The 15,803-nt window shown below is 36.3% G+C and overlaps 2 protein-coding genes across 2 annotated transcripts in view; both read right to left on the reverse strand.

Annotated features, from left to right (window-relative positions):
* Positions 1–9,137, reverse strand: part of cltca (clathrin, heavy chain a (Hc)) — a 37,698-nt gene extending 28,561 nt beyond the window's left edge. The window contains exon 1 of the mRNA XM_051909179.1: positions 8,876–9,137. Within this exon, the coding sequence (XP_051765139.1) occupies positions 8,876–8,917 (42 nt within the window). The 5' untranslated portion in view covers positions 8,918–9,137. The remainder of the gene's footprint in view (positions 1–8,875) is intronic.
* Positions 9,138–10,712: 1,575 nt separating this feature from the next.
* btg3 (B-cell translocation gene 3) lies at positions 10,713–14,935 on the reverse strand. Its single transcript, XM_051909316.1, has 5 exons — positions 14,777–14,935; positions 13,660–13,866; positions 13,393–13,530; positions 13,107–13,308; positions 10,713–11,370 (listed from the first exon to the last, which is right to left on the reverse strand). Exons 2-5 carry the CDS (start codon positions 13,830–13,832, stop codon positions 11,158–11,160), a joined length of 726 nt encoding a protein of 241 aa, XP_051765276.1. The 5' UTR covers positions 13,833–13,866; positions 14,777–14,935; the 3' UTR covers positions 10,713–11,157.
* Between the last annotated feature and the right edge of the window lie 868 nt (positions 14,936–15,803).

Consider the following 15,803-nt stretch of genomic DNA (forward strand, 5'->3'; position numbering starts at 1 on the left):
TGAGGATATTATTAAAGAGAAATGGTCTCTTTCCTGCTCGTGTCCCACATCCCTCTCAAAGAGCAGAGCGGTAGGCTATATGACGCATCTTTGTGTGGAAATAAAAAAAAAACACGAATGTTTTTAAATAATATTTAACTTTATTATTTAGGTTACCATTAGCCTATATATACAAACACAAATATACACACGCTCCAAATCATATTTAATACATTTTAAAATAGGCTATATAAAATAGTTCCAACAGATTTTGCTGTGGTACCGAAATTGGTACAGAGAACCGTAAAATTTTCATGGTATTGGTACAGACTACTGGAATTTTGGTAACGTGACAACACTACTATCTTGCAGATTATAGACCTTTCACAAAATAAATGCACATAATTATTAAGCAATATCTGCCTTTTTAATGCTTATGGCTGATGGTTTTAATTTGATCAGTAATCAAGCAATAAATATCAGTGGCATCTCTACTACCCACTAATATTTCCTGTAAGGCCATGTCGGGAACATACCAGGTAATACTCAACATAGACACTGAACTCATATCCGCTAATGAAACATGTTTCAAAGCGGGTTTCAAGCCATTAAAGAGACACTATCTCAGCCTCAGGTCTTTACTATTAGAACTAAACCAACCATGACAAGACTCAGGTATAAGTCAATTAGAGACAAAAATAAAAGTCAGTGGGATGCCAGCTTAGCAGCACCACACCAGCTGCCTTGGAAGTCTGAGTCACCAAAGGCTCGGTCAGAAAGACTGACCCTGAGATGGAGAATAAGATCCACACTGATCTTCCACTAATAAATGCTGATCTTTTCTTGTACAGTAAATTAGTCTAATTCTAACTTGTCTGTCTTAGACAGTATGATTCACACCATATGACTAAGCACCACATGTAGACGAGAAAATGCAGAGACATCAAATCTGAAAAGAGACTTACGTTTGAAATGGGTTCAGAGAGGAGCAGAGGAGGAGGATTTAGTGTAGGAGACATCTTGAATTCAGGCATTTTCAACTAAACTGACAGCTGCTTCTGAAATGACTCTTCTAATGCAAAGTCAGATGGCCAAAAGGGTGAAGTTGTAACTATTTCTGATGAGCAGCCAAAACCCAGCCTTGGTTTTTATCAGCCACCAGACAGATCTCAAATACCAGTAAGCTCAAATAGAGGCGGCAGCTGAGTTTGTGACACAGATGTATCGCCAATCACAATTCTAATGTTTGAAACCGAGCACCAGCTGCCGCACTTTGTATTACGGAGAACAGAGCTGACAGCTGGACACACAGGGATGAGAAGCCGTGGTCTTATGTAACATCACCTACAGCATTCAATGAAAAACTGTGAGTGTTTAGCAGTTATTTCCCTATAGTGCCAAGCTAGCTCCCAAGACTATTTGTTTTGTCTAAAATCAACTTATTTTTTTGTTTTGCATTTTGGGCTGATAACTGTCTCAAAGAGCATACATGAATTAAAGCTGACTTGAAAGTACAAGGACGTTAAGGACAAATTTGACAGATATTATTATTAATGCGATATTATTTGCATAAAGTCGTGTGACTACAAAGTCTATTATATGGCTGCGGAAAACTTGGAATATAGTGCATGAATCGTTTGGACTACATTTAAGATGGCTTTATGATGATTTTTAAGTACTTTGAGACTTTCATAGCCCCTGGTCCCAACCCACTTTTTAATTGTACGGAAGACAAAAGAGTTAACCTAAATCAGAACTTCTCCTTTTGTGTTCTACAGAAGAAGGAATGTGAGTAACCAATGACATTTTTAATTTTTGGGTGAACTAACTCAAATTACAAGGGCCTTGGATATCTAATATAGAGGTTGTAGGTTAAAAAAATAAACAACACTGACTCTATAATTATTAATAATTATTATAGTTATAGAACAATTATTAAAAAGGATGGCAAAGACTTGGGGGATTTGTACTTTAATTTGCTAAATACTAAATTACTAAACTAAGAAAATAAATATTAACTAATACTAAAGAGTCAGTTGCCTTTAGCAGCAATGAAATGCTGTATCTTTGTCTCATGCTGCAGTTTTCAGGCCTAATCAAAGAACAGGAAGGAACAGGAAACACATTTTCTAGGAAGAGCTCAACGGAATTAGCAGCACCTTTTATCAATGGGGAACGGACGCCGACACACCCGAAGCCACACCCACATTCCTTTGTCATGTGGCACAGAAAGCCACATCATCACTAGCTATAAGCAAGAATTGTGAAATGAAAAAATAAAAACCAAATGATATAAAATATTTAAAAAAACACATTAAATATAATATAACATGGGGCTAATTCTGAATTTCCATTCAAACCGAATAACAATGTTTAAAGCTATTTTCATGGCAGTTAAAAATGAAGTAAAAATGACAACTACATATATTTAAAAAGGAGATAAGGGATAAACAGACAAATAAATTATAAATACAAAACATGGCTACTGAGAGAACAGTAGACTGCTCACACACATTTCTGTGACCTTTCTTACTGCATCTCAAAGATGACATCACACATGACAACGTCACTGCTGAGCAGGCGGTTCTGATTGGCTGAGGGGAAACTCTGCCCTTGCAAGCTCTCATAACGTAATGAGAGAGTGTGAAGCAAACGTAAATGAAAGAGCTCTCTGCTGTAGCGTCAGCCTGAGGCCAAGCGTGATTCATCCACAGCATGTACCTGCTGCTTGCTTCAGTGTCGTCACAGACATGCCCAGAAACTAACCCTCTTTCCCATTAGGTATTTCATCACTGTCCAGCCTCCAAGAACATGCTGCGTAGCTCGAGAAACATCTATTCAAAAATAGCTGGCCAGTTCCTTATTGGATCTTTGTGGACATCTCTGGTCTGTGCAAAGGAGGATGTGATATTGATTTTATCCTGGCAAGGAATTTGAATCAATAATTGCTAGGTGGTAGAAGGAAAGCTGGTCTTTTTGTACAAGAAATAATTCAGTCCAAAAGAAGATATTGAAGGTGACCATTTAATTTTTTTCAAAATATATATTAAGTCAGATATGAGCAAGATCTGATTTATGCTACAGGTCAAAAGTCTGGACACGCATACTCATTGTTTATTAATTACTAGAATAACAGACTATACTTTGATCTTGTATCCAACTTGACAATGAAAAACAAATAATTGAAAGCACTGGTCTCAAACTCAATTCCTGGAGGGCCACAGCCCTGCACAGTTTTGCTCAAACCCTAATTGAACACACCTGATCCAGCTAATCAAGGTCTTCAGGATTACTAGAAACTTCCAAGCAGGTGTGAGTTTGAGCTGGTTGGAGCTAAACTGTGCAGAGCTGTGGCCCTCTAGGAAATGAGTTTGAGACTGATTTAAAGCATCTGAGCATAAACTTTTTAAAATGATTAGATGACATTTCAATCAAATGTGTCCAAACTTTTCAGTGGTAGTTTGTACAGCTTGGTAAACTCAAATGGTTGGCAATGGCATATGTTCATTAACATAGACAGACACTCTAGCAAACAAAATGGAATTATCAAGCGGTTGTTTGAAAGCACTGACAATATCTCCCGTCTGCTGGTGTATACTTGACTTCCCATTTCATACTGTTTATTTTACAGTGGTTAGATAAAGATCAGTGCTGTGAACTTTACCAGTGAGTTAGCAAACTAAAGTCAAGATACGAGGGATGATGGTATGAACAACAGATGAAGAAAGAGAGACAGACGTTAGCCGAATCATACCTCCTAACAGTGCATGTATATTGAGATTGTCAAAAAAAAAGATTCAGATGCAGAGTAAGTTTGGGATCAGTACAATTTTGTTTTTGTTTTTAAAGAAATTAATTCACACTTTAGATTAGGGTCCAATTCTCACTATTAACTGAGACTTGCCTCAAACTCCTAATTACTCCATATTAATAGTAAGATAGTTAAGTTTAGGTATTGGGTAGGATTAAGGGATGTAGAATATGGTCATGTAGAATAAGGCATTAATATGTGCTTTATAAGTACTAATAAACAGCCGATATCCTAGTAATATGCATGCTAATAAGCAACTAGTTAATAGTGAGAACTGGACCCTAAAGTGTTACCAATCTTTTATTCAGCAAGGATGCATTAAATTGATTAAAATTGTCAGTAAAGACATGCATGATGTTACAAAATATTTCCATTTAAAATAAATGCTGTTGTTTTTAACTTTCTAGTCATAAAAAGTCAAGAAAATGTATCACTGTTTTTACAGAAATATTAAGCAATTCAACTGATTTCGACATAAGAAATGCTTCTTGAGCACCAAATCAGCAATTTAATGATTTCTGGATCATGTGACTGGAGTGCTGAAAATGGCAAGTGTGCATGCAGCTACACCTACATCGAGATAACTTGCATAACATGCATAACATGGTCCCATTAGGACATTAAAATTGCCTCCCTGCTGGCACTTTCACTGACCATTACCAGTGTGGCATTCTGCATTAAACCTTAAGAACAACCACAGACACTTGACTTTACTGAGTTAACTTGAGTGGTTTTTTGTTATGCTAACCTACACTACTTTTGAAGTGTTCATGCTTTTCACACATTTTAATGGCCGAGCTTTGCTTTCGCAAATCAGGGCGAGTGAGAGAAACGCGTAATACTTGAAGTGTCAAGAGCTTCTTTGGGTTTGAGCAGATAAATTCAGCACGTCACTTAAATTCATGACTTTTTAAAGCTGTCAGCACATTTTTTTCTCCAACCTCCTGTGCTCACTTAACCCCTTTCCTTCTCCGTCCAGGGAAATATGGCACCTTGCTCAGCACAAACCCCTTGTGCCTTATGACAGCAGGAGGCTCGGGGAAGGATACACAATATGCTGAGGCTTGCACTACACTGCCATCCTCCTCCATAACAGGAAGCTGGGACCCATTGTGCAGAAAGCTAAATCAACATGTTAAGAGCTGTGACCATATGACCATAGGTGGCATGTGACCAGCCTAGCAGGTTCAGTGTGGACAGCAGAGCGGGAAGTAAACGGGAAAGGGAAAAGAAGGAATGAATTCCGAGTTCAGTCAGTGCTGAGCAGTTCAAAATGGATAATGGATCTCCAGCTACATAAGACAGTCATGTGTGATCAGCAGGGTAGAGTTCAAAGATCAAATGCATTCACAGGGCTTTAAGGTAACGTATTAAACAGCATCACATAAAACACACGAAATCCATCTGAAGATCATCTGACTTGCCCCTGTATAATGCTTATTATGTTACTCTTAAAACCAGAGTAATTTACTCAAGTGATCTGCATTAAAATCAATGCACTACAGGTTATCAGAAACAACTAACTTGCAGCACTGATATGCAGTGCTAATGTGCATAACTAATGTGCAGCCATGCTTCCAGCATTCAATGAATATATTATACATTGCATTCAATTGAAATGGTCATTGCCTAGTTTTTAGTTTGCATTGCTTAGGTAAGGCAATTGCAAAGTGATAATTCTAAAAACATCTTACATATAGACCTACTGCCCTTAGCGTTGTCAAAATTATTGACCGCGATACCAAGTCGGTACTGAAATTTTAAAAATATGATGACTTTGAGCGCTGTTGAGCAGATTTGTAAACACTTCTGACTGGCCTTTGTTTTCATGCGCTCATCAGATAGGTCTGTGATTGGCTACAATGATCAACGCTTCAATAACATGTTGTAAATAGACATCAATGATGCTCTTCACCCCCTTACACATGGAAGAGTTTGAAAGCAGGTGTCTATCAGCAGACAGGTCTGCTGATAGATGCCCGCTTTTCAAATGCTCCCGCTCCCAAAATGCTTTCAAATTCAAACACTTCCATGTGCTTTCAATGCTCCCATTCGTTGATCATTGTAGGCAATCACAGACATATCTGATGAGCGTGTGAACACAATGGCCAATCAGAGGCGTTTACGAATCCGCTCAACAGCGCTCAAAGCATCATTTTTTTAAAATATCAGTACTGACTTGGTATCACGGTCGGTACTTTTGACAACACTGCCCTTGTATAACTGAAATAATTTAGTAAGGTATATAGTAAACTAAGGCCACATTTACACTGCAGGTCTTGATGCCCAGTTCCGATTTGTTGACTATATCTGATTTTTTTGACAACCAGCTTACATCTTCTTTTTAAGATATTGTAAGTTTAAGCCAGAAAGGGGGAAAAAAGACAACTGACGCAGAAGAAATGATAATACAAGCTCTTGATTTCTGCACCATCTTTAAAGGTCAGCAAAACATTGGTCTGTTAAGGCCGAGAAAAAAAAAAAAAAAAAAAGAGGAGAGCCCTTGTCGCAGGCTGGGCATTGAAAAGAGTCATGTGATTGCGGTTGGCGTCCACCAGAGTTGACGTCATTCGCCACCATTGCTTTTTCAATGATGTACGACTCGCGTTGACGGGAATATACAATCTGTCCGCTTACTTGACAGACACGTGGCATGCACATATCCAGTTAATATCAGATTTATTTCCACATATGAATGAGTCCTGAAACTGATCTGAGAATATTAGAATTCTTGTGTTTTTTTTCCTGCTTACATGTTCGTGGGTCATATCCGACCTGTGCCACATGGGAGGAAAAAAATCGTAATTGTAATGCAATGTAAATGCGGCCTCAATGATGTATACGGAAAAGTCATTAACATTAACATACCAATCTTTATACTATTCATTTGGCATCTAATTGCTGTGCCTTAGAGATTTCAGCAAACCAAAATAAGCAGCTCTAAGATGTGATTTGGACTACACAAGCAGGTTTTGTCTTTATGATACCGTCTTCCTATTCATACTGAGTCCTGTTGTATTCTTACCATTAGCTGGCACTTCACAGGAAAAATGCTGTGACACATTTGCATTTCATGAAGTGAAAATACCAACTAAGGGCTTCAGGCTCTTTTTGGTCCATTATGCTCTTTGCACTACTCTACGTGGGATCAGTATCCCAAAATATGACAAATTTTGACAGGATATATAGTATGGCATGCCTAAACTAAAAACACATTGATTTCTGCCACTGATAATATGCACTGTATAAAAGAATTGTTGGTTTAATTTAAAAAAGTAAGTTACCTGGTTGTCTTAAAATTTTGAATTCATTGAAATTAAAAATTTGAGTTAATACAATGAAGGCGATTGATTTAATCAACAGAAACTCAAAATATTATGTTATCTGAACCACATTAATTATTTAAGTTGATTTGACAAAAGAAAAAATGTTGTGATAAATCAGGAAAATAATTTTTTACAGTGTGGAAATTCCAAATGTTCAGTACAAAAAAGACAAATGTGCATAGACCATCCACACATTTTCTTGATAAAGCTCTAATCTGATTGGCTGCAATATTATTTTAATATAATGTATATACTATTACAGTGTTTATTAATTTTGAATTAGCATTTTTTATATTTTAAATTAGCTTTAAGTTTCAGCAGTTTTGTGTGCGTCTGTCTTTTTCACTAGTTTTTTTTTTATTTTAATTTATTTCAGTCTTAGTTTTAGTAATTTTAGTACTTATTTAGGTTAGTGCCAATGCTATTTTCTTTTAGTTTTTAATCTAATATTTACATTTTAATTTTATTTAGCTTTATTTCAATTAACTAAATCTATTTTAATAGTTTTAGCTTAGGTAACAACAATAACACCACTGAATGGCAGACTTTTAATTGGTCAGCCTGGAATCAAAATCCTGTTTGGTGCCAGTTAAATACTACAATTGCATTCGAGAATTAAATAATCAGTCAATAGTACGCCAAAGTTTGCCACATTAATGACATCTAATTGTGTCTAAACGGGTTGTTCTAGTCCAAAATAAGCTGTGGTGTAGACAATTACACAAAACTATGACAAATGACAAACACTAGCCATTACAGGCCTGACACTGTGCAAATATGATGTTAAACAATACCAAATATATCCAGCAGTAGGACTGTTGGTCATAATATGACCCATGTCAAGGACACAAAAGCAACAATACACCCAAAAAATTCAAAAATACAAACCGTCCATTATAATTGTAAAGACAATGTTTTAAGTTGGATTACAAGTATAACTGGTGACCAAAATGAGTTACACCAAGCCAATAACGCGACTGAGAGCCTCAACTGATATAGCATAAACAGATAAAAAGTGACAGCAAAGCAATGTATGAGTTCAGTGCAAATAATAAACGGTTGCAGAGGCATCATGGGACCACACACACCTCTATAGGTGGGGCATTTTACACCTGCTACCTGCAGCAGGTAATCTCGACACCTCAAACAAAAATCTGTCTTATTACATACTTATAATTACTTACTTATAATACTCCAGGAAATAGGGTATAAAACAAGACTGAATCTCTTCTATTATATACAGTGATTCATTTCACTAATTAAGAGTCTAACGTTAAGTTTTCCTCTGTAGATGATTTTTTTATATATACAAGGACACAACCAGAGGCCAAGACAGCTGACTAGTGTAGATAAGCACTGTGACTGCAAATCTCAATATATTCTCAACACAACCACTTTAATCTTCCTGCCGTGAATCGTTTCCAAGCTAAGTTACATTATTTATAGTTTCAATACACTACATTCGAATGACTTAGCCAAATCCTCTTGAATGATCGAACAATTATGCCCAAAAAGCCTGTCTGGGAAGGCAGGCCACTTGATTTTTATATTTTGTGACACAACCAGTATTTAATATTCAGCTGGTTAACATCGACAGTAGCTAAGCTAACTGCTACTTACTACAGCTGCTGATGGTAGGTCATATTCATCGGCGAATGGGTTACTACGTATGTTTATTTAAAAACACACTGATGTTTTCACTACAAACGCATAAAATAATTGAGAACCTCATTTGATGTTTCAAAGTCCTTAACGTTACCTGCAGGTGCTCCTGGAATCTGATGGGCAGGATTTGAGCCATGATGATGGTGGTTCCTCTTCGCTTTCCTCTCTAATTCCTGCTATTATCTCTGCCCAGTCTAAACTACTCCAGAGCCGGGAATGAATGGAGGTCGTCTTGTGTTTTTTGGGGGGGCAGATGAACCGGGAATGTGTTAGGTTTCTCTAGTCGCCCGTTGAATGTAAATGAGGCGCTTCAACTCCAGAATGTCAACCGCCGCTGAGAGGAACTCTAGAAACCTGCAATGGCGGCGGAACCCGTCCGGTGGAGAAACGCACCGGAAAGAGACGTAGATCTCAATGGAGGCGGAGGGATACGAGCACTGTAGGGAAGAGGGATTTTAGTTTGTTTGACAATAAAATTAAAGTAAAATACATGTAAGGATATTGTGAATGTGTTATAAGTATTTTTCTTAACATGAAAGAACTTAATAAAATAAGTTTTAGCGTAAAGGCTGAGGGTACTAGTTCTTTGCGAATCGCCCTTTGCTTTTTGCCACATCATTCGTCCTCGTGAATTGACGTCAGTTCCGATATGATTTCTTATGTTTTATTTGTATATTACAGCAGGGGCGTTTCATCAGTACTGGGAAACGGTAGCCTGCGAGTCGTTTTAAGAAACTTAATAAAGATATTCTTCGTCGCATGTAATTTAACGATATGATTCATTTGCAGGTTTGGTCTCAATTGATTGTAAATAAATCGCTCTTTTTGTTCTCTGTGTTCAACGTATCTCATGTTTTAATGAGTGAAAACTGCTCCAAACGATTCGGTGTGCGAGAGATCTCTCCGAATCATTCAAACTGAATCTCGATCGGTTTCTGTTTGCCGAACGATTTGAGCAATTTATAGAAAAGAACCGACTCAAAAGAATGATTCATTTGCTAATGAGGTAGCGCTAGCTAAATGAGGTTGGAGGTCATGTCCGTTTTATTTACTTGACTGCCAAGATTATATTTATTATTTTCAATATGTGCATCTATTTTTGCATTAGATGCATATAAAACAGCATATTACCCATTTAGGTCAAATACAATCAATTGTGTGTGTGTATATATATATCACACACAATTTTTTATTAATCTACCATAAACGTACTACAAAATGTGCAATTGTAAACAGGACAACCACCAATTAATTCTTCATCTTTGTAATTCCAGAAAGTGGATAAGTGCATTACAAAACACTATAATATGAAATTAAGGAAGGTAATGCAATATGAAATATACTTGTAATGAAGCACAAATAAAGATGAACAATGCACTGTGACGGCAACCTATTTTCCCAAGCACTTGGTTCATATTGGATGCACACTATAGTAATGTGAAACAGACGAGGGTGTGGGAAAAAAGCGAAGTGAATTTGTTAAGCAATTCCTCTCGAGTCTGTAATGGTGGGGCTGATAGCCATGAATTATAGTCATTTCCTCTTAAACTTGGTCAGTTTGTGAAGTTTGCTCTGCTCAGAAGGTGTGGCCAGCATTGTGAACTTGTTGATCTGAATCATTAAAAAAAAAAAAAAAAAAAACCCACACATCTGTACCGCTTGTGTGTGCACATGAAATTTCCATACACCACAAAACAGGGAAGCACTGCTTGTGAGAATGAGCTTAATAAAACTATACAATGAAACAGTATTGCAGTTCTATGCTATTTAAAAAAAAAAAAAAAAAAAAAAAACCTCAAAGATATTGTACACCAAGACCTTGATGGCTGTGCCCTATTTAAAGAAAACGTGAAATACTACGCTGTACTGCCACCTAGTGTTTTTCTAACAAAACTTCAAAAACAACAGTAACATCAAATAATTAAAACCAATTTGTATTACTTGAAAATGTTTTTTTTATTGTTATCCATAATTTAAGTGGTCTATGCAATACATAATACTTTACTGTGAATAAATAAAACATTGTCACTGAAACTATGACAAAAAACGTTGTAAAGTGTTATCAAATGATCCCATATAACATAAATACAGCACATATCTCCATTACCATAAAATTTGAAATACTTGAAATTCCTAATCCAATATATACGAAGTTTACCTCATACACGTTCTATTACAAATAATCTAAAGTGCAAACAGTTACTGTTATCTTTCTTTAAAAAATAGACCAGTCACAAATTCAAAAAACAGTGACAACTACAAAAATACACTTTTAAAAAATTTGGTCAGTCATCTTAGTGGTAACTTCAAAAAAACTTTTCAATAGAGCACCCCTCACATTAACACCAATGAACCAACATACTGTAGTAACAGTGGTCACTGAAGCTGGTGTACAAAGTTGGAAGGGCTGCCCCAGAAGCCGTGCTTGCTGCGGTAACCCTGCTGGACCCAGCTGTGCGGTTTAAAGGAATGGTTGGGTCTGCAAGGGGGGCGGATCATGTAGTGTGGCCGCTGAGGGTAATGCCCTTTCCCTGGGCCAAATTTCTTTCTTGGTAGAGGATTCCATACTGGGGCACTGGCATATATAAGCTTTACAAAAGAAAGAGATGAAAGAAGAAATTGATAGAAATGGTACATACATGTGCATTGTATTTCACAGATTTCCAGATGAAACCTTTTTAAAAATATCTTTCAAAGGGATAGTTCACCCAAAAATGAAAAATCTGTCACCATTTACTCACCCTCATGTTGTTCCACACCTCTATGAGTTTGTTTCTTCTGTTGAACACAAATGAAGATATTTTAAAGAATGTTGGTAATAAAACAGTTGACGGTAACCATTGACTTCCATAGTATTTTTTCCTACTATAGAAGTCAATGGCTACCGTCAACTGTTTGATTACCAACATTCTTTAAAATATCGTCATTTGTGTTCAACAGAAGAAACAAACTCATAGAGGTGTGGAACAACATGAGGGTGAGTAAATGATGACAATTTTCATTTTTGAGTGAACTATCCCTTTAATGGAATTTCTAAATAAATCTGCTGCAAGACATTCAGTCCATAAAAAAAAAAAAAAAAAAAAAAAATGTAATAACCATACAATATCGTTCAAGTTTGGAATCAGTGTTTTTTTTTTTTTTTTTAAATGAATACTTCTACTCAGCAAGGATACTATAAATTGATAATATTTATGATGTTACAAAAGATTTCTATTTCAAATAAAATGCTGTTCTTTTGGACTTTGCTTATAAGAATCCTGACAAACTAAAGTTTCCACCAAAATATTAAAGGGTTGGTTCACCCAAAAATGAAAATTCTGTCATTTATAACTCACACCCATGTCGTTCCAAACCCTTAAGACTTTCGTTCGTCTTCGGAACACAAATGATCTTTTTGATGAAATCTGAGAGATTTCTTTCCCTCTAATTACAGCTAAGTGACTACCACTTTGACGCTTCAAAAAGTTCATAAAGAGATCGTAAAACTAATCAAAATGAATTGAGTGGTTTAGTCCAAATTTTCTGGAAAGACTCGATCGCTTTATATGATGAACATATTTAATTTAGGCTTTTATTCACATATAAACATTGATCAGCAAACATAAACAGAAGCTCAAACGTGCCACGTAACATGAGAATGAACCTTATTGGTTCTCGACACATCAAGCTTTTGAGCATTTGAGCTTCTGTTTACCACAACTGATGTGTGAGTTGATGAATGTTTGTGTGAATAAAAGCCTAAATTTAATCTGTTCATCATATAAAGTGATCGTGTCTCTTCAGAAAATTTGGACTAAACCACTCAATTCATATGGATTAGTTTTACGATCTCTATGAACTTTTTGAAGCGTCAAAGTGTCAGTCGTGTAGCTGTCTATGGAAGATCAGAAAGCTCTCAGATTTCATTTGTGTTACAAAGGTGAAGGTGAGTAATAAATGACAGAATTTTCATTTTTGGGTGACCTATCCTTTTAAGCTAAGCTGTTTAACACTGAAAATTATAAGAATTGTTCTTGAGCACCAAATCAGCACTTAAGACTGGAGTAATGATGCTAAAAATTCAGCTTAGCCATCACAGGAATAAATAATATTTTATAATAATATAACAAAAAAATGTTATTTTAAATGATAATAATATATTATTTTGCAATATTACTTTTTTTTTTACTTATCCATTTTTGATCAAATAAATGTCACTTGGTAAGCAGAAGGTACTACTTTCAGAAACAGAAAAAAAAAAAAATTCATACCAACCCCAAACTTTTAAACAGTACTATGCCTATGGCAATCAGGGCAATACAAATACATTTAGGACATTGTACCTGGTATGGAGAGTGGTTGTGGAGAGGTGGGGTGTACTGGGGCTCTCTGCAGCTGGTGTCCTCATCTGAGGAAGATCCGGAGTGGTAATCCGACGTGACCCTCTCCACAGCGCTCGTCACCTTCTTTGTCACATCCTCTTTATCATCATCATCATCACTTGAGAAGGTGGCCACAGTGAAACCATGATTACTCTCGCCATACCTGCAGCCATTTCAGAAGTAAAGATTTGTCAAAAAAATAAACCTGCAGAGCAACATACAGTTGTAAAGAAGTAGAAAAACTCACCTACAGCACACCTCTCCAGGGTCGACCCAAAGCGTGAGCTCCTTAGGCAGACCAAGGTCTTTGTACTGCACTCCACTCTCAGCACATGCTCGGAACAATTCAGCATCCTCTTTATGGAAGCGATTCACTCTGATGCACCTACATAGGATACATTTATAGCTCATTTTAACATGTGAAGCATCACATGCATCCTGTTCTGACTAGCTGTGAATCTAAAGAACATGAGATCCCTGTCAATAAGACGTACTGCTTATCAGATTGAGGTACCTGAATGCTTGGCCCTTGCTGGGGTTGTCTGGATACCAGTGACCCTTGTACTTCTCCTGTAATGCTACAGTTAACCGCTCCACAAACAGGTCCACTTTGTCTGCGTCCAACTTCTCAGCCTTCTTTATCAACCGCTTCAGGAAAAATACAACCGCTGCTATTTCTTTCTTCATTGTTAGCTGTTTAGCTGAAATTCAGGTCCAACTTCTGTGAATACAAATACAGAGACTTATAATTACAACATAAATACCACAACAACACTGTGATATTAATGCATTCTCATGAATACACAATAAATTAACCAAAACATGACTTTTAATCAAAGAAATGCAGCCATAAATAATAATAAACATCAATCTACGCATGTACCAGAAACATAAGCTCCTAAGATCTTAACTGTCTATGGACACAAAACCTAGAGAGCACTACAGCAAGTGATTAACATAAAGCTGGGCGGTCAGACGGCGGGACAGAACAGCAGGATGGCGCGCTAATACATCACGACCGTTTGAACAACAAGAACATGACAGAAATGACCATTAGTCTAAAGACCTTAATATCACCAGTATAAAAAAAAAAAAAAAAACACACACTCAATCTTATTTTTTTAAACTGCATTACATTTTCATAATTATTGTATACTTTTAAATTCCTCAGTTGTAGTTTAACTATCAAATATTATATAAAACACTAGCGGATAATAAACATCACATTACATTATATATTTAAAAAAAAAAAAAAAAAAAAACGTATTGATGGTTATTGCTCATTATACAAAAGCTTATTTGAAAGACTGTTAGTACCAGAAGTAAAATTTGTTTCGCTTTCCCAACTGGATTTCAACACGAGCTTACCGCAGCGGTCTTATTTAAATGGCATATTAAAACTATACTCCATTTCCATTTTTAATAAATACTGAAATAATTATTACAAACTGAAACTAGCTAACTGTAGCCTAGCCGAAGTTAACGTGGCCTCGATTCCATTTTCAGTTGGCTTTTCTGAGTTTCCTTTAAAACCTTTTATTTTTAAATTATTTTTAATGTAATATTTGGAGCTTATAAACATATTACTTGTATGCGAATTTGCTACATTACTAAAAACAAGATATACTGACCTTGTTTTCCTTTCATCCACATGTGGACAACTCCTGCTTGCCTGGCGCACTAGACACTTCCAGATCTGCTGCTCCGCGCGAATACGCATGACGTGATATTTTCTTGTGCGCATGCTCAGAGGAAGCGATTCAGGAGTCGATTCTTTTGAGTCATGAAACGAAAGACTCGTTGATTTTGGCAGAGGGTGAAGAGGAGCCGAGCACACACATGAATAGGTACGGGTTGGAAGGGTTTTACTCTGTAGATTTTACCAATCAAAACAAGTAATCAAATTAATCAAAATAAATATGCAATGTTTCATCTTTTTTATTTTTTGGGAACAGGAATGATAAAGTAAAGACTGGTGTCCTGTCACATGACAATGAGAACTGTGAGCAGTTTTATAAATTGGACAATGGCGCCCTCTAGCTTGCAAAGTGATGTTATAGCTTGCAAAGTGCTTGATGAATTGTGATAGAGTGATAGGGTGTCTGTGTTTTGAAAAATTGACCTATCCACTCAGAATGAATATAGCCTACCTTTAATTTTAACATGAGAAGCACATGTTGTCAGCAGGAAATATCTATATCAGGGTATCCACTGCATAATAAAAGTGCTTAACTGAGGTGGCACATCTTGTCAACAGGAAATACATATCAGGATGTAGCTATTCTCACCTCATTTCATACACTTCATATCACAAGAACAAAATAATATTGCAACCTCAGGGGCCAGTTGCATAAACTTAGTCACTATATTAAGACTGTGTCTTAAGAACTAGTTTGACCAACTTGCAGTTAACCAAGGAGTAATCAATGTTATTTTTCCAATTCCAATTACACCAATCTACCTTTTTATGTAACAGACTTTAAAAAAATAGGACCACTCTTCAAGAAAAAAATAGTGTCTTAACTTTTAAGACTAGTCTAAGTGGTTTATGCAACTGGCCCCTGGATTGCATGGAACTTACTAAAAATAAAAATATCACACAAGGTTTTGTGTATAGGGGTTATTGAATTTGCTCCACTTCAGGTAAAATCAGATCAA

Source organism: Ctenopharyngodon idella, chromosome 10 (assembly GCF_019924925.1).
Source record: "Ctenopharyngodon idella isolate HZGC_01 chromosome 10, HZGC01, whole genome shotgun sequence".
NCBI lineage: Eukaryota > Metazoa > Chordata > Actinopteri > Cypriniformes > Xenocyprididae > Ctenopharyngodon > Ctenopharyngodon idella.